The 24,966-nt window shown below is 42.8% G+C and overlaps 1 protein-coding gene across 13 annotated transcripts in view; it reads left to right on the plus strand.

Moving 5' to 3' along the window:
• LOC111970716 (neuron navigator 1) overlaps nucleotides 1-24,966 on the plus strand; it is a 127,837-nt gene that overhangs the window by 14,337 nt on the left and 88,534 nt on the right. For 4 of the 13 annotated variants that reach the window (XM_070446034.1, XM_070446041.1, XM_070446036.1 and 1 more), the window contains exon 1: nucleotides 8,176-9,167. The exons of the other annotated variants lie outside the window; for them this stretch is intronic. In XM_070446034.1, coding sequence (XP_070302135.1) covers nucleotides 8,426-9,167 — 742 coding nt within the window. In that variant the 5' untranslated portion in view covers nucleotides 8,176-8,425. Of the gene's footprint in view, nucleotides 1-8,175; nucleotides 9,168-24,966 lie in introns of those variants that run through there. 13 annotated transcript variants of the gene reach the window in all.

Consider the following 24,966-nt stretch of genomic DNA (forward strand, 5'->3'; position numbering starts at 1 on the left):
AGGACATGGATTACTGAACCATTCCTTAGTTTGCTGAAGACAAGCAGACTAAGGACATGGATTTACTGAACCAGTCCTGTGGTCTGATGAGTCCAAGATAAACTTATTTGGTTCAGATGGTGTCAAGCGTGTGTGGCGGCAACCAGGTGAGGAGTACAAGACAAGTGTGTCTTGCCTACAGTCAAGCATGGTGGTGGGAGTGTCATGGTCTGGGGCTGCATGAGTGCTGCCGCACTGGGAGCTACAGTTCATTGAGGGAACCATGAATGCCAACATTTTACTGTGACATACTGAAGCAGAGCATGATCCCCTCCCTTCGGAGACTGGGCCGCAGGGCATATTCAACATGATAACGACCCCAACACACCTCCAAGACGACCACTGCCTTGCTAAAGAAGCTGAGGGTAAAGGTGATGGACTGGCCAAGCATGTCTCCAGACCTAAACCCTATTGAGCATCTGTGGGGCATCCTCAAATGGAAGGTGGAGGAGTGCAAGGTCTCTAACATCCACCAGCTCCCTGATGCGTCATGAGGAGTGGAAGAGGATCCAGTGGCAACCTGTGAGCTCTGGTGAACTCATGCCCAAGAGGTTAAGGCAGTGCTGGAAAAGGTGGTGGCCACACAAAAATATTGACACTTTGGCCCAATTTGGACATTTTCACTTAGGGGTGTACTCACTTTGTTGCCAGCCGTTTAGACATTAATGGCTGTGTGTTGAGTTATTTTGAGGGGACAGCAAAATTTACACTGTTATACAAGCTGTACACTCACTACTTTACATTGTAGCAAAGTGTCCTTTCTTCATGTTTGTCACATGAAAAGATATACTCAAATATTTACAAAAATGTGAGGGGTTACTCACTTTTGTGATATACTGTTATATATTTAAAATAAAAATAAAAAGTAATTTGTCTCATTTTCAAACAGTCCGTTTATATTTTCCAACGGGACAATACATTTGGGTGAGCTTGTTTTTGTCACGCCCTGACCTTAGAGATCCTTTTATGTCTCTATTTTGGTTTGGTCAGGGTGTGAGTTGGTGGGCATTCTATGTCTTGCATTCTATGTTCATTTTTCTATGCTTTCTATTTCTTTGTGTTTGGCCGTGTGTGGTTCTCAATCAGAGGCAGCTGTTTATCGTTGTCTCTGATTGAGAACCATACTTAGGTAGCCTTTTTCCACCTGTGTGTTGTGAGTAGTTGTTTTCTGTTTTGTGTTGTTTCTCTTTGTTATTTTGTTTTGTGTTCTGTTATAATAAATTAACATGGACACTTACCACGCTGCGTTTTGGTCCGATCCTGACTACTCTTCATCAGAGGAAGAAGAGTGTTACAGAACTACCCACCACAAACGGACCAAGCAGCGTGGAATCGAGGAGCAGAGGGTTCAGAACTCCTGGACTTGGGAGGAAATCCTGGACGGCAAGGGACCCTGGGCACAGACGGGAGAGTATCGCCGTCCTAAAGAGGAGCTGGAGGCAGCTAAGGAGTAGCGGCGACGCTACGAGGAGTTGGCTCGAGGTGGCGTGCACGAGAGGCCTACCCCAGAATTTTTTTTGGGGGGGGGGGAACACGGGGAGATTGGCGGAGTCAGGTCATAGACCTGAGCCAACTCCTCGTGTTTGCCGTGGTGAGAGAGTGACCGGGCAGGCACCGTGTTATGCGGTGAAGCATAAGGTGTCCCTACTGCGCATTCATAGCCCGGTGCGCTACATCGCAGCTCCTCGCATCGGCCAGGCTAGAGTGGGCATCGAGCCAGGAGGGATGGTGCCGGCTCAGCGCATCTGGCCTCCAGTGCGTCTCCTCGGCCCGGGTTATCCTGCACCAGCCCTACGCACGGTGTCCCCGGTTCYCCAGRACAMCCCAGTGCGGCCTGTTCCAGCTCCCCGCACTTGCCGGGCTACAGGGGGTATCCAGCCAGGACGAGTTGTGCTAGCTCTGCGCTCGAGACCWCCAGTGCGCCTCCARGGCCCYGTGTATCCGGTGCCTCGGCCAAGGAAGAGGCCTCCTGCATGTCTCCCCAGCCTGGTGAGTCCTGTGCCTGTGCTAAGCCCTAACCCTCCTGCATGTCTCCCCACTCTGGTGAGTCCTGTGCCTTCTCCCAGAGCCAGGCCTCCTGTGTGTCTCTCCACTCCAGTGATGATCCACGTCACGAAGCCTCCAGTGATGACCCATGGCAAGAAGCCTCCAGTGGTGATCCATGGCACGAAGCCTCCAGTGATGATCCATGGCACGAAGCCTCCAGTGATGATCCATGGCAAGAAGCCTCCAGTGATGATCCATGGCACGAAGCCTCCAGTGATAATCCATGGCACGAAGCCTCCAGTGATGATCCATGGCACGAAGCCTCCAGTGATGATCCATGGCAAGAAGCCTCTAGGGTTGAGACATGGCACGAAGCCTCCAGAGACGGCCTCCTGTCCGGAGCTGCCAGAGTCTCCCTCCTGTCCGGAGCTGCCAGAGTCGCCCTCCTGTCCGGAGCTGCCAGAGTCTCCCTCCTGTCCGGGGCCCGCTGCAAGGGTCCCCAGTCCGGGATCGGCGGAAAGGGGCCCCGCTCCAGAGGCACCACCTAAGTGGGCCAAGACTAAGGTGGAGCAGGGTCCACGTCCCGCGCCAGAGCCGCCACCGCGGATAGATGCCCACCCAGACCCTCCCCTATAGGTTTAGGTTTTGCGGCCGGAGTCCGCACCTTTMGGGGGGGGGGGGGTACTGTCACGCCCTGACCTTAGAGATCCTTTTTATGTCTCTATTTTGGTTTGGTCAGGGCGTGAGTTGGGGTGGGCATTCTATGTCTTGCATTCTATGTTCATTTTTCTATGCTTTCTATTTCTTTGTGTTTGGCCGTGTGTGGTTCTCAATCAGAGGCAGCTGTCTATCGTTGTCTCTGATTGAGAACCATACTTATGTAGCCTTTTTTCCACCTGTGTGTTGTGGGTAGTTGTTTTCTGTTTTGTGTTCTTTCACCTGACAGGACTGTTTCGTTTCTTACATTCTCTTTGTTATTTTGTTTTGTGTTCTATTATAATAAATTAACATGGACACTTACCACGCTGCGTTTTGGTCCGATATTGACTACTCTTCATCAGACGAAGAAGAGCGTTACAGTTTTAGCGCCTGAATAGCCTTGTTTCACTGCCAAATATAAAAGTAAACCATCTACTGTTCAGCAAAATAATAATTTCAAATACAGGTAACCTAGTCAAATGATTAACATCCAATCAAATTAACCGTTACTCTCTCACGAGAAACCTTCCTTCTTGCGCAGACATTTAGAAACGAAACATGACAATTTGAAAAATTAGCCACAGGAGTTTTTTTTGCAAGAATAAAGATGACTTTCGAGTAGTAAGACATGTATAAAAGCAACAGATACCATTAATAAGAAGGGGCTAGAAGCGTCTTATATGGTGAGCTACCGAGTGGCTAGGACAGGCAAGCTGGGGGAAAAGGCAAAAAAAACTATACAGACAACGACTTCATCAAACAACACTATTTCACGACGCATCAGTGACATGGCAGGAGAAGTTTTGAAACAATTACTGCTTCGCATACAAGCCAGTGAATTCTATGCGTTACAGCTGGATGAGTCAACAGACGTGGCGGGCCTGGCACAGCTCCTGGTATATGTCCATTACGTTTATGGGGGGTCAATTAAGGAAGACATTCTCTTCTGCAAACCACTGGAAAACAACACAACAGGAGAGGATATTTTTAAAGTACTGAACAGTTTTCTGACATCAAATGGACTTTGGTGGTCAAGATGTGTTGGTATCTGTACTGATGGTGCAAAAGCCATGGCAGGGAGACATAGTGGAGTGGTAACACGCGTGCAAGCAGTTGCTCCCGACGCCACTTGGGTACACTGCCATCCACCGGGAGGCTCTTGCTGCCAAGGGAATGCCTGACAGTTTGAAAGATGTTTTGGACACTACACTTAAAATGGTTAAGTTTGTTATTAAAGCAAGGCCCCTGAACTCTCGTGTATTTTCTGCATTACGCTTTTACAACATACAGAAGTGCGCTGGTTATCAAGAAGTATTGACACATTTTTTTTTAATTGAGAGATGAGCTTAAAGTTTTCTTTACTGACAATAATTTTCACTCGTCTGCCGCTTGCATGATGACGAGTTTCTCACACGACTGGCCTATCTGGGCGATGTTTTTTCTCGCCTGAATGATCTGAATCTAGGATTACAGGGACTCTCCACAACTATATTCAATATGCAGTACAAAATTGAGGCTATGATTAAGAAGTTGGAGCTCTTTTCTGTCTGCATTAACAAGGACAACACACAGGTCTTTCCATCATTGTATGATTTTTTTGTGTGCAAATGAACTCAAGCTTACGGACAATGTCAAATGTGATACAGCAAAGCACCTGAGTGAGCTGGGTGTGCAATTCCGCAGGTACTTTCCCGAAACGGACGACACAAACAAGTGGATTCGTTATCCCTTTCATGCCCTGCCTCCAGTCCACTTACCGATATCTGAACAAGAGAGCCTCATTGAAATTGCAACAAGCGGTTTTGTGATTTAAAAAAAATATATTTTATATATTTTCTATTTTACCCCCTTTTTCTCCCCAATTTCGTGGTATCCAATTGTTGTTAGTAATTACTATCTTGTCTCATCGCTACGACTCCCGTACGGGCTCGGGAGAGACGAAGGTCAAAAGCCAAGCGTCCTCCGAAACACAACCCGCACTGCTTCTTAACACAGCGAGCATCCAACCCGGAAGCCAGCCGCACCAATGTGTCGGAGGAAATACCATGCACCTGGCGACCTTGGTTAGTGCGCACTGCCCGCGGCCCGCCACAGGAGTTCTGGTGCGCGATGAGACAAGGATATCCCTACCAGCCAAACCCTCCCTAACCCGGACGACGCTAGGCCAATTGTGCATCGCCCCACGGACCTCCCGGTCACGGCCGGCTGCGACAGAGCCTGGGCGCGAACCCAGAGTCTCTGGTGGCAGAGCTAGCGCTGCGATGCAGTGCCCTAAACCACTGCGCCACCCGGGAGGCCTGTGAAAATTGTATTTAATCAGAAGCCACTGCCAGATTTTGGGATAGGGCGGCGCTCAGAGTTTATTGCCTTGAAAAATAGCGCTGTTAAGACACTGATGCCCTTTGCAACCACGTACCTATATGAGAGTGGATTCTCGTCCTTCACTAGAATGAAAATTAAATACAGGCACAGACTGTGTTTGGAAAATTATTTAAGACTGAGACTCTCTCCAATACAATCCAACATTGCAGAGTTATGTGCATCATTTCAAGCACACCGTTCTCATTAACCTGTTGTGAGTTATTCACAATTTTTGATGAACAAATAAGGTTTTATATGTAAGATAGCAAAATAAAGAGCAACAATATTGATTATTATTATATTATTATTTGTGCTCTGGTCCTATAAGAGCTCTTGGTCACTTCCCACGAGCCGGGTTGTGACAAAAACTCACACTCATTCTTATGTTTAATAAATGTATCTTATGTGGCAGGCTTACAATGATGGCAGAAAACAACATTTGAGAGTGCGCTGACCCTGGTGCTATAGGGGGTACACAGCTGGAGGTTGAACGTTTGAAGGGGTATGGGACTATAAAAAGTTTTCTAACCACTGTCCCAGTTCATTAACCCAGCACTCAGATATGTTACAATGTCTTAGTTCATTAACCCAGCACTCAGATATGTTACAATGTCTTAGTTCATTAACCCAGCACTCAGATATGTTACAATGTCCAGAAAAATCAGGAAATGACTTAGCCGTATAATTAGCTGACTGCGTCATAATCATTTTTGGAGACTTTTGTAAGCTACTTTTGAGTGCTAACGTTCTCTTTGCAAGGACTCATGCACAGTTCATATGTTGGGTATGCACCAGTGTTGCTGAGGCAGAAAGGACTTGTTGGAATTGCAATTTTTTCAGCTACATATTATAAATATGTTCACACAAAAAATACTTTCAAAATGTTGTAATCAACTTAGTCCCATCCACAATGTCTACACAACAGGAACCAAGCTTGTCAGAGCAGCTTGGGAGTGAGGAGTGAGGTCATCATCAATGGACTCAGCGTGGGGGTATTGCTTTTGACGAGCCAGAACAAGACGTTACATTGTTTTCAGGCCCCCTCGCTAAGACCCATCAAATGACTTCATGGCTCTCAGAAGAACCCCAGGCGCCCCGGGACCCACATATCAGGCCAGTGGAGCGTGTAGGCACAGTGGGAGAGTGGAGTGGGAAAGGGCCCTCAAGGCATTGTAACAAACTGGTCAGTTGCATCAAAGCAAAGAAAACCAGGTCATGCAGTGTTTTTTTACCAGTAGTTGATTGGTTATCCTGGATAAGAACAATTGAGCACAACCTAGAAATACTTCCTTGATTTCTCAAATACTAGAAGCACAACTGTGAAGATTCATCATACACACATACTATAGACATACATATGTTTGCAAAAAGAATCGTGAGTATGTATGTCGAATATATTGTACTATTTTACTGTTATAGAACGTGGAGAGGCTAATGAATGGGGGCATGTGTGATCAGAAAGCCTCCTGGCTGGTGAAGCGGTCCTCATGCACGAGATGTTTTCCATGGTGCATACATGTGCTTTGGAGCATTACAGAGTTCTCTTGAGAGATATGTGTGCATGTGGAATATCATTAAAGATGCTGCAGTAAGGGAGGGTCTTAAAAGAGCTCATCACTCCATGTTATTTTATTTATTCGCTATTCATACAAATTATGCTATTCGAAATATCTATTTTAGAGACCTGTCTCAAGAAAAAATAAATACATGAATTAAATAATCGAGAAGCACAATTAGTGGAGCTAAAATAGCATTCAGAGTAAATGAAAGTACACATGATATAAGGGGAGGGGATGAAACAGACAGTAATTATGCTGGTTGAGTAATTGCAGTGCTATACTTAACTCGCATACTAAGAGAGTCTGGTTTGGATGCTGTTCCCTGGGTTTAGTGCTTATGCTGCCTGCATTTCTTTCCACACATCTTATAGTATCACCTCTGGTATGTACCTGATATTCAATTGGATATTGTTGAATCAGATTGTGCCGAGTTGTGCATATTTTATTGAATCTCGGAGAAACAAACAAGTAATTAACAGGTTAACTGTGTAATTACCATTTCACCACGCCATTACCTAGTTATTTCTGTAGTGTAAAATAAAGTGCTGCCTCGTGGTACAGGGTGTGTCCTCTTTCACACTGCTGGTACGTGGGACCCAGTTACACTCATCCAGGCGGGATACTGTATAGTGAAAGAGGACCTGACCTGAAAACCTCCATACTGTATACAGCTGCCAAAATATCAGCACGTTGTTTTGTTTGTTAACCATCAATAATTTCTGGTACACGTGTAATATTATCAATCTATTTATTCAATTTGTTTTGTGAATAAGCAGGTAATGTCCATATTAAAGGATGACTTCCATATGATGTTGGTACAGTATGGGACATACTGATGTGGTAGTGATGCACCGTGAAACCTATCGGACAGCATTGCTATTATATCATAGAAACATCATTAGACTAGTGTTCCATTTAAGTAAAAAGCTGATAACACTCAGTAGATTTAAATATATGATTTATTTTCATTAAAACAAGGGTTAGGCAATAAGGCAGCTCAGACAGGATCAACAGATAAGCTGGTTGTTCCAGTTGTTGAGAGCTTTTGGACACAGATTTCCTCACCATTTCCACATTTCCACACCAGTAAATCATGCATAATTGTGTGTGCGAAGAACGTGCCTGAAGAAAGGGAGGTGGGAAGAACAAAGGGTTAGAGAAAGAGACGAGAGCATGTGAAAACAAGCCTGTGATCAAAATAATGCTGTCCAGTTTTAAAAAATGTCATGTTTATCATTTCTCATCGCCCCCTTACATTTCACACATTCTGCTGAGGCAGAGCGAAGCATCTTTAAATGCAACAGAGGAGGAGTAAGGGAGGAGGGATGGAGAAAGGGAGGAGGAGGAGGAGGAGGAGAGATGACAGGCAGAGGAAGGAGGAGGGATTGTGGTTGCGTCTGGTGCTATTGTCATTCTGCTGTTGTGTGCTTCAGCGGCAGGAGGCTCTGCTGAAAGGAGGAGTAGAAAACAGAGCCAGAGAGGACGGAGAGAGAGAGAGAGAGAGAGAGAGAGGGAGGGCGGACAGGGAAAGAAAGAAGAGAAAGGAGAGCCTGGGCAGCACTGCAACAGCTGCTGCAGCAGTCTGTCAGGAGGACAGAGAGAGGCAGAGGGAATGAGGAGAGGAAAAAATGAATAATCTGTCTGCAAAGAAGAGCAAAGATCCAAGGACTGTGCCTTGTTAGCCTTTTCTTGTTTTCTCCTGAAAGGATAAGGGGGCTGAAAGGAAGACTATTTTTCTCTCTCCTTGCTGATGCTTTTCTAAATGCTCTCATGCAGGAGGCATGCTCAGAAGTAGCGTGAAAGGAGGCAGAGAAGGAGATTTAAAGATGGAAAGGGCGGAAAGCACCAAAACGTACGGCCAAGCCGAGGGCAAAGCTGTTGGCATGGCAGCCAAGAGAGGCAAGTCGGGGGTGCCCCAGAGCGCCCAACGAGGGGAACTGAGGGTGTACCGTGCAGGTAGCTCTGAGGGGCGGCTTCCAGTGTCCTCCAACCTCCGCAAGCAGAGGTCCATGACCAACCTGGCCGTGCTCACCGATGCAGAGAAAAAGATACACCTCTACGAGCCCAAGTGGTGTGATGACATGGCCAAGTCTGGAGCAGAACCCCTCAAGGCAGGCAAGCCCAAGCTGGCAGGAGGGGGTGGCGGTGGCGGACGAGGGGGTGCGCCGCTCTCACGCAACCTCTCCAAGTCAGAGCACTCTCTCTTCCAGGGCAAACCCAAAACCTTCAGCCCATTGGCGGCTCCTTCTGGTCTGGTCAGACCCAGTCAGAGCCGGATCCCCCGGGCGCCATATGCAGAGGTGAAGCCCCTGAGTAAAGCCCCTGAGGACGGAAAATCTGATGATGAGATTCTCTCCAGCAAGGCCAAGGCTGCCAGCAAGAAGCAGGCAGTGGGAGCTTCTGTGGAGTCAGAGGCCAAGAGCCAAGGGGATGGAAGCCAATCGTCCTTCCTCAAGGTGGATCCAGAGCTGGTAGTGACTGTCCTGGGTGACCTGGAGCAGCTTCTCTTCAGCCAGATGCTGGGTGAGTAAAACCAACTTTTTTCCCTCCTGCAGACCTCAACCTGCCTGTCGAGCCTGGCTGTGTGTCTGTTGCTCCCTACAGCACAAAACAAAAACGGCCCTCTCTCCTCTCGATGCCTCTCCCCATCAGCACGCCCCCTTACTACAGCTGTCACTAACACCTGCTTGCTACTGCAGTCCTCATTGTCCCTGAATGGAGCTAATCTTGCTGGGTATAAAACTCCAGGGGTTTTATACCGTCTCTCAGTGTTCATATTGCATGCACTTGAAAAGCTTTCTCTTGAATGCTGCCCCAGATTTGGCATTTTATTTTAAAGCTGTATCCTGATTATTGTGAAGCATGGGGTTTTGATCAGTCACTGCAGGTGGTGGTGGACAATACCTCCATTGTTTGCAATGCGTTTAGGTTATTGTTTCTAATATCCTACGGGCTGTTCTCTGGTGTGTGAAGCATGATGTCATTGATTGTGTGTATAAGGTTGTTTCCTGAGTTCTATTCCATCTCAGCTCTAGTCTGCTGCAGTGGGTTGACCAACCAGCTAGGCCCTCAGTGATCCTGCAGCTCTCTTTATGCTCCATGCAGAGATATATGTGAATGGTTGCAGAAAATAGGACCTGGGAAATAAACTGAGCCATTATGAATTGATTTTAAGCTCCTTGTGAGACATATTTAACCTCCTTCCAGCCCCATTCATCCGTGGCCATTGACAGATGGTGCCCACACTGTCTATATGGGAAGTAAAATGGCCAGGAGTGGCTGGGCTTCTCTGGTACTCTATGTATCTCAGTAAAACTATAAGCTCTTTCTTTTCAACCAGGTGGATAAAGAAGATAGAGTAGCATGATATAATGTGTAAATGTCATTGACTGAATACAGCACATTTTGAACAGAATAACTTTATTTTTCTGAAACATACAGTACAGTGTAATGTTTCTGACAGGTTTTACACTGACCAGAGGTATAGGTTGATCACTGGATTTCTTCCTGTGAAATATATTTATTGGCTATGCATCTCATTATCCCAAATGAGTACATTAGATGAGTGTGTTGAGTTAATTGGTTAACTGACTTTGACGTTGATCAGAAACAAGAGCACATCAGTTTTAGATTAAGACCAAGAACCAAATATCCAACTCAAACCTTGCTGTCTTCCTCTGACTGTCATACATCCCACTGTACTCCAGTTTGTGAATCAGCTGCTGAATTGTTGACCTAATTTTAAATTGTGCCCCTGGCTTTATTAGATTGCCAATTTCAAATCCCAGACCCCAAGGGACCAGGGATCCAGTCTAGAAGCACGGTTTCTACTGTTCCTAAAGTCTTACTTCGATACTGCAGTTTAACCTACACAAGGCCCAGAATGACAATTTCTATAGACGGCCACATTAAGTACCACAGTATGAGTCATAATACCCATAAAGCAGTCAAACAGGGAAATGGTTCCAATCATTTTTCCACCATAAATTTTTCCCATAAGGGATTTTAGAAACACTTAAAATAAGGACTGCGTTTCGTACAGACTTACCCTGGCGTAACGTTTTCTTAACCGTGTAAATCTCTCTAGGACAAGGTGAGTTTTATCAATATATTTGCTTGTATTTACTCCCCAAAAATGAAATGCTAATTAGCTGCTAATGTGAATATCAAAAATAACTACAAAATGCCATGATGATCTGGACGAGACTGCCAAATCGAGGCAAAGGTAAGAATCTCTGGATTAACTATCTAATGTTAGCTAAATGTAGTAATTAATAAATTGGCGAAGTTTCTCAAAATGGACAATTCTGTGAACTGTCTTGTGCAAGTTTTAAATTTGCACAATACAGTGGTTCCTCCTTTAAAAGTTGCGTCATACTGCGGCACACCTGGTGTGGCACGTCATTTAATTGTCAGCCATTTTTTCTGTTACTGCAAGTTATTGATAGTTTGACCACCAGAGGGCATCTTTGAGAAGCATTTGATAGTATTCCGTATTGGCATTACCAGAGAATTTAAAACCTTTTTTGTAATAACATAGGATATGGGATTGATTTTAAGAAATTTGGCTTAATTAATTTGAATAATATTATGGTGTTTCTATTCAGAGAAAAATGAAAAACAAAACCCTCACGGTTTCCATTAGGATGGAATGGAAAATATGGCACTGTACAACGTGACGGTCGGGAGAAGGCTACAGGATTGGAGGATTCTAAATTGTTTACCTTCATTAGACAACTTTGTTCCAATATTCCTGTAAATCAGTGATATTTATTCCCATAGTAATTCATTACGGATCCATAACTAAATAAACATCTGCATTTTGAAAGAGTATTTTTTATCATTATTTTATTTTCAAAATGTGTTTATTTGTTTATTAGGCTACTGTGCAGTCTACAATACATACCGTAGTAAACATGGGAAAGTGCCTAATTCCTTACATAAGGGAGAGCAGGCCATGTCTGTACTACAGAATGCAGGGCATGCGGGAGACCGGTGTTATTTCATAGTTGTGATGTCTTCACTATTATTCTACAATGTAGAAATGGTAAATATAGAAAAATCGTGGAATGAGTAGGTGTGTCCAATCTTTTGACTGGTCCTTGCTTAATTAATTTGATTAATATTATGGCGTTTCTTTTCCATGAAAACCGAAAAACCCGCTGGGTTTCTGTTAGGATGGAACGGAAAATATGGCGCTGTACCACGTGACGGTCAGCAGTACAGTACTGGGCTATTTAGCAAAAAAAATCCCTGTGTTGTGCAGACAAGAGACCAGGGTTCAAATCCCCGGCGGGGAGGAAGGAGTAGGCTTGTCTCAGAGTCCCCATGCTTGTCTCAGAGCAGCGTGAAACGGTGCTAAAGTAGTTGTAGGCTTTTGCTTCTAACTTCAATTGATAAAGTGTTTTTAGCCACAATCGGGCCTTCCCCAATTAATACATTTGGGCACAGTCGATAGAGTGATGGACTTCGGGCTAGAATGTTGAGGGTTCGAAACCTACTTGTTTCGTTAAATTATTATGCCGGTCTCAGAGCAAATAGCCTGGATTGTTGCTCCCATTTCATTCCTCGCTCTCTTCCACGCGTCATTCAGCACACTTGTGGGCGTGCTGGCAGGATGTACTGTGTTTTATTCTGTATATATGAATTACAAATCAGCCTTTACTTAAATCATGTTTCTAGTCTATTGCATAGTTACAATGTGTAATCATTGATGTCCCAGGAGCAGGAGTGGTAAACACTGTTGAAGTGTATAATTGTAATACATACTGTACATGCAGACACAGCATCATTCAAATAATGGAGTTTGGTACACCTGGTATTGGATATGACTGGAAAACAACTTGCTAAATAGCAATTTTTGCAAATTAACTTTATGACAAAAGAATATGCACAATCGTTTGTCTCTGCATTAACTTCTCACGAGTCACCAACCCTGATCCGGTAGCACCCCCCAACTCACCCCACTGATTAGCACAGCTAGCATAGCGTCACAAGTAACTTGTAGCATCTAAATATCATTAAATCACAAGTCCAAGACACCAGATGAAAGATACAGGTCTTGTGAATAAAGCCACCATTTCAGATTTTTAAAATGTTTTACAGGGAAGACAGAATATGTAAATCTATTAGCTAACCACGTTAGCGGAGGACACGATATTTTTACCAGGCAGATTCGGCTAGGCGCCCACGTCCAGTTCACATGCACAACAGATATGATATAAAATCGTAAATTGGGTCTTACTATGGCTGATCTTTCATCAGAATGTTGATCAAAGTGTCCTTTGTCAAGATGAGTCGTTGGTTCCGTTCAGAATTCTTCCTTGCCCACTCCATTTAGCACAGGTACCGGTCGAGTGGCACGAATTTCTCAAACGTAAATACAATCCGACAACGGTACACCGAAAAACTCCCGGAAAAATTCAAATAATCTGATTAAACTATATTGAAAAAACATACATTACGATGATATGGTCACATGTATCAAACAAAATTCGACACGGAGATAGTTTGCATACATAACGCCAGCAAAACAGTACACCAACGCAGCTCAAATTCGAAAATTCAGATGTCCGGAAGTTGTCGGTCACGCCAAAGAAATGGGTCCTATTTCACGTCAGTCCCAGATAAACAAAGAATTTCTCCTCTGACGTCATCTTGACAACCAGAGGAAGGCGAATGAGGTGTGTTTCTGGTCATAGGGGSKKSYKCKWWWWWWYGSKYYYSRTTMYAYSCKYSKTAAKACATCTTGATTTTATGTTCTTGGTCATGGAAAGTGCTGTTGAATGACTTCTGTATCACTCAGAGACAAAATTGAAACGGTTTTAGAAACTAGGGATTGTTTTCTTTCCAATGGTATGATTTATATGCATATAGTAAGAGCAATAATTTAATAAGAGGCAGTTTAATCTGTAGAGCAAATTATGCTAATGCGAAAATATTACCCCCTGTATTCTCAAGAGGTTTTAACTAACATATTCCTCTTAATTGTACATTTTTTGCTTGACTCGTTATGACGTTATAAGTTTGCTTCCCCCGTAATGTTTTGTCAGCCATCTTTGCTGAAGAAAGTCACCAGGGACGGGTGGCTCACGTCAAATTCGTCATTGTAACCACTCGATATGATTGGTCATATAAAAACTTTGGGACCCAAAAGCATAATGAGTGCTCTAACTCCCCCTTGTGGTAGTCTGGAGCAATGAAGGCGTGACGCTGGGTACCTCTAAGTCACGCGGTGAAAACTCGCAACTTTAAAGGAGGAACCACTGTACCTGTTAGCAAAGGTGTCAGCAAGAAATGCAGAAACTAGCAGGTATTTGCAGTTTTGCATGATGTCTACTTTGATGCTAATTAGCATTTTCGAATCTTAGAGTAAATAGAGCAAAATATATTGAAAGTCACCTTGTCTGAGAGAGATTTCAACGGTTTTCAAAACATCACGCCAGGGTAAGCCTACATGAAACACAGCCATTATTTTAAGTGTTTCTAACCATTTCCCTGACCGCTAGATTTTATGGGTATTTTGACACCTCCACTGTGGGGTTCTATAGAGAAGTTAGATTAGAACATTTCTAACTAATAAGAAAGACACTTTAGTCATCCCCTTCGTGCACAAAACATCCATTGAATTATTCAAATAATTGTCGCTGAGGCTGATTTTTTTTTCCATCACTCACAGCCGATTATATTAACATTTTATATTCATTCAATCTCTGCCATGTTTTCGGATGGCGTGATGACGTCATCGCTGCTCACACTGATCCCTGTACGCATTGAGTGCTAATGCTCATGTGAAGTTGGGCCATGTAAACCGGAAGCAACCCGGATATAGACGGTCCATGAATCGGCTTTTGCGAACGTGAGTACTGTAGATTATGTTGAAAACAATGGTCGGACATCTTGGACATAGAGACCTCAGTGCCAGACCCCCGTTGTTCCATAGGATGCTCATTTTGGGGTGTATTTTTCTCTGCAGGCTTCTGAAAGGGTCAGCTCTTCTCTGGACAGTAATTGAAGATGGTACTGGATGGTTTGAGAACATTAGGCCATTGCTTCGACTGGATCTAGTGATTGCTCCAAGGGCGTTAAAGTCTAATGTTAGTGAGCTCTGTCCTGAATCATATAGCCTAGAGACTGATTCAAACAAGACAATTGTTGACTCCAATAATCATACTTGCTGTTTAGAATCGCTTCATTTCAATATAGGTGTGTTTGTAAATTCACTCTGGCTATCTATTCCGACTTCAGAGCACTCTCATCTGAATATGCCAGAGCGCAGAATAACTGATGAATTTACGAACGCCCAGAGCACACTCTGGCACTCCAGATTAAATTTAGGAAACACACCCATAGAGATATATTTTGTTGACGTCCCCTATCTCAACTTAATGGATACATATTTGCTGATCCGACTTCATGGCCATGCTTCATTAGTTTATATGACGGGAGGTTGACCTCTTATGCTTGTCACGCTTAGAACCAAGTAAACAGTGTCAGTAAACAATCACATCGTGAACATTGTGAGTCCATTGTGTGTGTATGTATGTTTACATGCTTGCATTTGGTTGCATAGCAACCACTTGTGACACATTTTCAGAAATGTACTCAATTCTCACCCTCCTAGATTTTCTAAGGAATGGAGATTTTAGTTTAAATCCATTGAGGTAATTATTTTAAAATGAGGAAATGTCATTTAAAACATCTGCTTAATGAATTATTTATTATTTTACAGGATAATCCCTCATGAGACAGCATTGCAATGAATGAACAGCTTTGTTTTATGAATGGTAAAACCAGGCAGAATTTCAGACAGGTTGAACAATCATATACGAGTCATGACTCGCCTTCCCATGTATTATAAAACAGCCCATGGGAGCAAATATTATAACACACACTCACAAAACTATTTCTCTTTGTGGCGCTGGGAATTAAAGCTACAGGCAATTACCTCTGCATGTTTACAGTAAAGAGCAGCTTGACTGAAACGTCAACAAATACATGTGCAGAGGCAAGATGTTTGCAGGAGTAATTTTCTTCATTGATGTAACAGACTATAAGGGGTTGCTAATCGTCTACGAGTGTCCAGCACATACAGATAGCATTCTAATTCTATGGTCCACCACACTTCTCCTTATTCCAGGTCATAACATTCATTACAGAACATGTCTTTCTTTGAGACAATTCCCCTTTCCTACTGCATGGTATACTACAATAGCCATCCTTATTGGACAGATACATTTATTCATGGCCTTTCATAGTGCATTCATAGTCTGCATAATGCAGCAGTAACCCACTTTTCATTCATTTTTTTGCTCATTACAGCAATAATGAAAGGACTGTTTTGATTCGTTAATAGAGTCTCTATTTGTGGGACACATCCTATGACTTCATTCTGATTCGGTGGTACAATAGTCCTCTGGATGTCATAATAGACTTATTTATGAAGTCAGTTTATGTAATGCAACCTCGCTCAATTACCGGAACAACTCATTATAAGAGCTGGAGATAGACTGGTTCTCCCACTATATTACCTCTATTGTACAGTAGAGTGCAACTGTAATGGACAAGCATGCGGAAGGAACTTCAATAGCAATCGACAATTGCCAGGATTCAACTTATTCAAGAGGAATATAGTAATGTGGACATACTGTTATACAGTGCATAAAGGGGGATGGAGAATAAGTGCACATGAACATAACTAAGGGAGATTTGACTCGTTCTGTACGGCATATTCAATATGAATTCCTCCAATAGCCAAGTCCATGAGGACAGCAGGTCAGGTTGGTAAGCAGAGCTCTTGGTTATTACGACTACTGCGCGAGAACTAGCTGACGTGGCGGAGGCAGCATCCATGAATTATTGCAGTAATTGGCTTGTTGCAGAACGTTACTTCCGTATTTACTAAAAGTGATTCTCTCTTAGAATTTTGCACGTCTTCTTCTTCGCCAGAAGTAAACAATGAAGTTTTGCGGTTTCGCTACGTCACGGTCGCCATAGAAAAAAGTCAGACTTGGTCCTCGGGGTGCCATAACACTACAGAGCTGATTCAAATAATAAACTAATCATCAAGCTTTGATCATTTGAATCAGTTATGTAGAGTTACGGCAAAAACCAAAAGGTGCACCCCTTGGGGTCCCGAGGACCGAGTTTGGGAAACGCTGCCGTAGAGCCCATTGGATGTGAACAGTCATGCAAGCCCTCAATGACTGTGACAATAGAATTCACTGCCATAGAGTAATAGGTATGTAGGGTATAATGGGTGCGGCAAACCCAGTGGTGTAAAGTCATTAAGTAAAATACTTTAAATTACTACTACTACTTTTACGTTTACTTCACTACATTCCTAAAGAGAATCATTTACTTGTTACTCCATACATTTTACCTGACACCCAAAACTACCAATTTAAAAGTTACATTTTGGATGCTTAGCAGGATAGGAAAATGGTCCAATTCACACACTTTTAAGAGAACATCCCTGGTCATCCCTACTGGCTCTGATCTGGTGGATTCACTAAACACACATGCTTTGTTGTAAATTATGTCTGAGTGCTGGAGTGTGCCCCTGGTTATCTATGAATGAAAAAAAAGAAAATGGTGTCGCCTGGTTTGCTTCATATAAGGAACTTGAAAAGATTTATACTTTTACTTTGGATACTTAATGTAAGCTTATTTGAGCAATTACATTAAATGTTGATACTTAAGTATATTTAAAACCAAATACTTTTAGACATTTACTGAAGTAGTATTTTATTGGGTGCCTTTGTCTTGACTAATTTTCTATTTCTACAATTGGGTACTTTTTCCACCACTGGGCAAACCTATCTGGTCATGCTGCTCCACTAGGAGAATATCTTAAACACTCTCCTCATGGCACTGGAGAAAATGGATCATGAAAGAGTGTTTACACACAGATGAAATAGCTGAAAGTGATGGGATTTTTTTTTTGCTGTAGGATTTCTCAACCCTTGCTCTCATCGAGTTGGGAAGAAGGTGCCATTATATTGTGCGATAGGACACTAGCATTTGGTTATCTCCTATCCTCTGGGCTGTTTGTACAGTTGGAGTGGGGTGTTTGCTGCGGGAAACAATATAAAGGCCTTTCACTGCCCTTCTATCTTCCTCTCAGTGAACAGGCTAATCTATTGAGTGGACCTTAATAAGTATTGATTAACTAATCTATACACCTTCACCCTGTCTGTCTTAGACCTGAGAGCACTGAACAGATGAATTTAGCAATCTGTCAATTATTCTGCTCCCTCATTTTTCTTTTTTTAAGAAAAAATAATAATTTAAACCAGGGGTGTCAAAGTCAAATGGACGGAGGGCCAAATAAAAAATTTAGCTACAAGCCGAGGGCCGGACTGTTCGAATGTTCATTGAAAATTTTTTAAATGACGCATATAGTCTAGTGAACCTAATTGAACCTACTGAAAACCTAACAAATATATTCCAATATGATCAGATAAATAAAGCAATATTTTCTTATGGCTCTGTCAGTAATCTTTAATTTTCAACAGACACAAAAGACAAATTTCCTTTATATAAAAATCCCCATAACATGAACATTAAATGAAAGAAACCGGTATTCAAGGCACCATCAGTAGCCTATATTTTCTATTTTAGCAAAAGTGGGCTAAATTTTACTTAAAGAAAAAAACAATAATAGCAATTTTCTATCATCCACTCAACGAAATATTTTTAAAATATAATTGGATTGAAATACAATAAAATAAAGTGCAAAAATCTATTAATCAAAAACAACACTTTGTTTAAGGAGAAGTAACATGCAGTGAAAACAAATATTAACTTTAACTTTTAAACTTGAACTGAGTAAAAACTCTAAATATGTGTTGCACAGTAATGTTCACTTGTTGAGGTTGAGGGTGATACTTGGTGGTGTCCCATCTTTTCCACAAGTTCATCAATGTTCGGGGTAAGGCTCTGAGCTGGAAATCCTCAGAATTGAGTGGAGGTGTTCAGCAGTAAGTCGACTTCTGTGTGATGTTTTGTTCAGGTTCTCAAAGAAAACAGTTGTTCACACAGGTATGTGCTGCAAACATAGACAACGTTTGAGCAGCCTGGATGCGCAGCTGGGGCATGTGTCGGGGAGGAAACGGGCGACCTCCGCAGCACCCACTGCCGCATATTTTGCCTCCAGTGCATCATTGCATTGGAGGTCAATCAACTCCATTTGAGGTTTGGTGGTGAGCTTTCCACGTCAACAGCAAATGGGTTACCGAGCAGTTCCAACCTGCTTTTTTGTGCTTCAAAGTCAGCAAATCGGCGTCGAAAGTCAGCGGCAAGCATACCTATTTTATCAGCCAACTGTGCGCTCGGAACGCACTGGTAGAGAGCTTCTCTTTCATGGTTCTGGCAGCTGGGAAAGTGGCTCAAATTTTCTTTCCGCATCTGCGTCTCCCACAGAGTCAGTTTGTTTAACATGCCTTCACTGTTACTGTACATATCAGAGATGACATCCCGACCCTGCAGCCTGCAAGTTCATTGCATTCAGATGACTCGTAATGTCACACAGAAAAGCCATTTCACACAGAAACATTTCGTCTCGGAGTGTGTGTGTCTTTCCCTTTGCTGTCCAAGAACAGACAAATCTCCTCACGAGACTCGAAACATCTTTGAAGCACCTTTCCTGGCTTAGCCATCGCACCTCTGTGTGATAAGGCAGAATCACCATGCTCCGTTTCTAACTCCGTCAGAAATGCCTTGAACTGGCGTGATTCAAACCTTTGGCTCTGATAAGTTAACTGTGCGCGTGATGATGCTCATTACATGCTCCATTTCAAGGCTTTACCGCACAACGCTTCCTGGTGTATGATACAATGATAAGCTGTCAGCTCAACCTGTCGCGTTTTCCTCTTGCATCTTTTCCCGTATCTTCGCACCCATCCGCTCCTGTGTCACACATCGCAGGTGCTCCGTCGGTTGTCAATCCCCACAAGTTTTTCCCAAGGCAGCTCCATCTCATTTACACATCTTGAACCACCTCTTCATACACATCATGCCCCGTAGTTGTCGCCATGCAATAGACGTAAAGGGCCAAAACTCCTCTGTCTACGCTTAGGCTGGAGTCCACTCCGCGGGATGAAATTGAATCCTGGGGCGAATGTTCAGCATAATCTCGGTGCTCTACATCCACAGCCAAGGAATATGCAATGAAATCTTTTCCCTTTTTCACAAGCTGCTCTTTTAGATGATGGACCACTGGTCAACTCTCGGCAATGGTTTCTGCTCACACTCACATTTAAAAAAGAGTTGCTTTTTTCTGGGCAAACTTCGTCACAACTTTAATCATGCAGTTTTGATGAAATCCCCCTCCGCAAATGGGCCGGGCTGATTTAGCGATCTCTTCTGCCAAATAAAACTGGCCTGACAGCAGCCTGGCCTTGTGATTTGGCTTTTTTAACAGAGCCTGTCGAGATTTGAGGCCTCGTTTTAATTCCTCTGCCTTTTGTAGCCTTTGTTCCATGTCCCCTATTCTGTTTTTGTCGCGTGTTTCGTTTCATAATGTCGTGCTCAGATTATACCTTTCAGTACCGCCACACTTTCCACACAGAAGACACACAGGTTTTCCAGGCTACCTCCGTGAACATATACTCCCGACTCCACCCTTGTTGAAACCCGGTTTCAGTGTCCACCTTCCGTTTTGCCATTTTGATGGGTATCTGAAAGTCAATTTTCAACTGTGATGCTGACGACTGCTGTGCCAATAAATATTGAAATGAAGCAGCCTACTGCTCGGTGCGTCACCGTTGCATTGTGGGAAATGTAGTATTGGTGCGTGTAAAAGATCTGCGGGCTGCCGGCTTGCTGCGGTCTGCGGGCCGGTTCTAATAATAAATCAAGATCATCCCAGGGGCCGTAAAAAACCTTCTCGCGGGCCGGATGTGGCCCGCGGGCCTTGACTCTGACATATGTGATTTAAACAGTAGGTAAAGAGTTGTGGAAATGTATATGACATTCATAATGTCCGTGGTCTTTCCATTGAGATCTGCTTTAGCGTATCTGTCTGTGTGTGAGTGAGGTGGATTGCTGTCCCTCTCACAGATCACTGCAATGCAGGGCACCAGGGACCTGTCAATCACTTTAGCATGTATTTCCTCAGCAGATGTGGTGCATAGCCTGCCTGCCTGCCTGCATGTCTGCTATTTGCTTTGCTGGCTGCCTCAGCTTCCTGTTTTGGGCCTATATGAAGGTCGCTAGCATCTACCCCCTTTGGTGTCTGCCACTACAAAGAGATGGATGTTTTCCTTATAGCTCTATGATGGAGGCACTGACAATAGATCACATCTTGACAGTAGGTCCATGGCACCATGAAGTTTGTGAAAAGTGATTGATGACATATAGTACATACATTTTATGGTTAGGAGGATATTAAATCAAATGGCATCGTAGATAAAATTGGCAAATACATTTCAATGTTACCTTCTTTGACTATACATGCCATGATTGGGAATAATATCAAAACTATAAGGCTAGCTAGAATTAACCAATAGGGGTGTGGTATATGGCCAATATACCAGGGCAAAGGGCTGTTCTTATGTGCGATGCAAGGCGGAGTGCCTGGATACAACCCTTAGCCGTGGTATATTGGTCATATACCACAACCCCCCGAGGTGCCTTATTGCTATTATAAACTGATTACCATGTAATTAGAGAAATAGATATTTTTTGTCATACCCATGGTATACAGTCTGATACACCACGGCTTTCAGCCAATCAGCATTCAGGGCTCGAACCTCCCAGTTGAAAATCTCCTTTAGATCACATTCAACATTTCCATAAAAAAAATGTTTTACTGTAAAGATCCAATATATCAGCAGGCTTTATAGGATTAAGTAAATAAATAACTCTTCATGCTCTGGCAGACTAATGGAGCCTTCTTAAAGGGTGTGTCTGTTGTGAGGCTAAATACTAAGGAGGATGGATGCACGCTATGGAAAGGTGCTTGTCACAGCTATTTGCAAAATGGTGGTGAAGTCCATCTACACTGGTTTCTAAAGGAGATAGCTAGGCTATATCAGTTTGAGCTGATGTAAGCTGATTTGGACCCAGGTGTAACCTTACATTTTTTGAAATAGTGAGTGCTGCAGAGATGCTTATTTTCAATTCAGTGATGCTGAAAAGGATCAGACACTGTAATTGCACATGCTTAAAACAGCTGAATGAGAGTATACATTTAGCTTACAATAGCACTTCTCAGAACATTAACATGACAGACTTTTTTATGTCACCCTGTTCAGGAATGGTATACGTCCTATAGGATGCTGAATTTCGGCCTCAGCTAAGTTACCTTAAAGGGATAGATTTTATTTTATACTTCCACGTGTTCGCAATTTGTTTGCCATGTGTCCTTGATAATGAAAAAAAAGGCCTTTATTCCAATGCATTAGATTTATTGGTTGATTTATCATTGTTTTGTCAGTCAGCTGTGTAGAGCGCTCATTGTTTTGTTTTTCAGGTGCGTGCATGTATTGGTATTCTCCATGCTTTCTGTCGCCACAAGAAGTAGACCATATATTTAGCTTTTTTATTTTCTATCAATATTTGTTTTCTTTCCTGGATCAGCTGATGATGGTCGTCAATATTACTAGACACCTAGCCTACAGATAGACCCCAATGCACATCCAATCCATCCAACAAGTAGGCTATAAGTTAATGACAGTAGGCCTATATTGGCTATAATTGACTCTTTCGGGGTTAGGATCATTCGATTTTGCAATGACATAGGCCTACATTATTTTGGATTTGCGTGCCCATGAGACATGTTTTCACAGCAAAACATAATGAAATGTTATGTAGGCATAGTTACTTACATGACATTTTCTGAGATCTCCAAGATCCAGGATTCCTACAGAGTTGAATTAAGTTCAATGTTCTAATCCAATTGTTAACTTGACAAATAATGTGGCCATAAATGTCATTACTGTAAGGAAATAAAGGTAGTGTTTTATGACACACGATCTGTGAAGGCTCCAAGCATATTTTACTGTTTACAATGTCTTTATCAATTCATTGTCTCTGTTTCTACATGGTGATTGTGTGATGACAGGATAAAAACTACTAACAATGCGATATCTTAATGGAGCTTTCAAGACAACTGGGAATCATTACAGTACATCAGTGATCTTCAGGTCGGAAAGTTGGAGTTCTAGATAGATGCCCAAGTTTCCGATTTGGAATTGCAAGTTGAATGACCATTTAAAACGTAGCTCGTTTTTTTGCGGTCGTCTTGAACGCACTGAAGTCTGAGATTTCTGCGTTCCCAGTTGTTTTGAACTCGGCATAAGCAGTTTTATATGAAGCCTGCGTGTGTGTAGCATTGCCTCGGTTGATAGGGTAGGCTACCGCCAGTGGTGCAGGCCCACCTTTTTATGAAAATGCATTGAAAGTATAGGGAGTGTAACTTTTTCCACCGCGACCTGCATTCGGAGTTTACCCACCATTTTTCTTTTTCGCACACTAGGCTACATGACTGGATACAGGTAGGCCTGTTTGAAGTCCATGATGATACACATTGTCATGTAGCCTAGTCTATTACATTGACTGTGTGTGTTATGGTGACCATACTGTTTTTCCTGGGACAGTTTCAGACCCATTTCATGAGTCCCTACTTTTCAGGCAAAAAAAAATGGCAATTTTTTAGCAAGACGCATCAATTAATGTAGGTCTAATCAATGGCATTAGGCGAATGTCATTAAGCACACTTTTTGGTGTTTTGTAACAGTTGATATTATCCATTAATTTGAATGCTGGAATTATTTTGTGGTAGACAAACATGCACCAGGCAGCCTAGTTTTTGAAGGCAATCAGATAATAAAAGGTAATTCATTTTTACCATTAGGCCCATAAAGGAAATTGTGCATGCGTGCAATCATAGTGTAATTAGCACTCTGCTCAGAGTGAAGAACTAATGAATACGGTATATGGCCCATTATTTGAGATGCATATCCTCTACTATGGTTGACTCTCAGCCAACACCTCCAATTAATTCAATAGATTATCATTTTTTCAACTGTCGTGGGGTTTTGCCTGTAGCTATTTTACTGTATAGTAGAAAACGACATGTCTCCTCTTCACTATCTTAGTCAAAGACAAATCCAGTCATTAATTTTAACAAATGAGACATCTCCGTGTTATTGATTTAGGATAGGATGATCATGTCTTGCCCACTGCCCATGCAGTTCCCAATCTCCCTTTGTTTTGCTATAATTTACTATGGATTATTGTTAGAGTGTGTGAGTGAGTGCATGCGTGTGTAGATGGGCAGTGGGGGTGACTGAACACTTGTGTGAAATGTTTATTGTGTTATGATAAAATAATTGCCTAAATGTATGCAGGAACATGCACACACATCCTGGAGAATGTGTTTAACCTTTTGGGAGGCTATAGAGCAGGGATATCAAACTCATTCCATGGAAGGCCTAGTGTCTGTAGGTTTTTGGGGAATCCTGCTATAGAGGTTGGAGTTCACCCAGTCATCAGTGTTTCACAGTTAGGGCTGTGCCATTCAGGATCCAAAAGAGGGGTGTTCCACAGTTAGGGCTGTACCATGTCAGGATCCTGTAGGGGGATTAGAGCATCGTTGCCATGGTGAGAATGACGACGAAGGGGGTGGCAGCCGTTTTACGGGCTCCTAACCAACTGTGCTATTTTTTTTTTTTTCTCGCATTGTTTGTAACTCATTTTGTACATAATGTTGCTGCTTATGACCGAAAAGACCTTCTGGACATCAAAACAGAGATTACTCACCTCGAAATGGACAAAGATCTTTTCTTTAATGAGTCCGATGCGAAGGATATACTGCTTTGTCAAGACAAGACTCAAATCAAATCAAATCAAATTTGATTGGTCACATACACATGGTTAGCAGATGTTAATGCGAGTGTAGCGAAATGCTTGTGGTGTAGCAAAAATGCTTGTCATCTGCATGCGAATTCGCCGGCGAGTAGGTAAACCACCACTAACTCCATATTATTGGCCAACGTGCAATCATTGGAAAATAAACTGGACGATCTACGATTAAGACTATCCTACCAACAGGACATTGCAAACTGTAATATCTTATGTTTCACCGAGACGTGGCTGAACGACGACATAGATAATATAGAGCTGGCTGGGTTTTCCGTGCATCGGCAGGACAGAGCAGCTACGTCTGGTAAGACGAGGGGCGGGGGTGTGTGTCTATTTGTCAATATCTGCTGGTGCCCGATGTCTAATATTAAATAAGTCTCGAGGTATTGATCGCCTGATAGAAAATCTCATTATAAGCTGTAGACCACACTATCTACCAAGAAAGTTCACATCT

The sequence above is a fragment of the Salvelinus sp. IW2-2015 genome, linkage group LG1 (assembly GCF_002910315.2).
Source record: "Salvelinus sp. IW2-2015 linkage group LG1, ASM291031v2, whole genome shotgun sequence".
NCBI lineage: Eukaryota > Metazoa > Chordata > Actinopteri > Salmoniformes > Salmonidae > Salvelinus > Salvelinus sp. IW2-2015.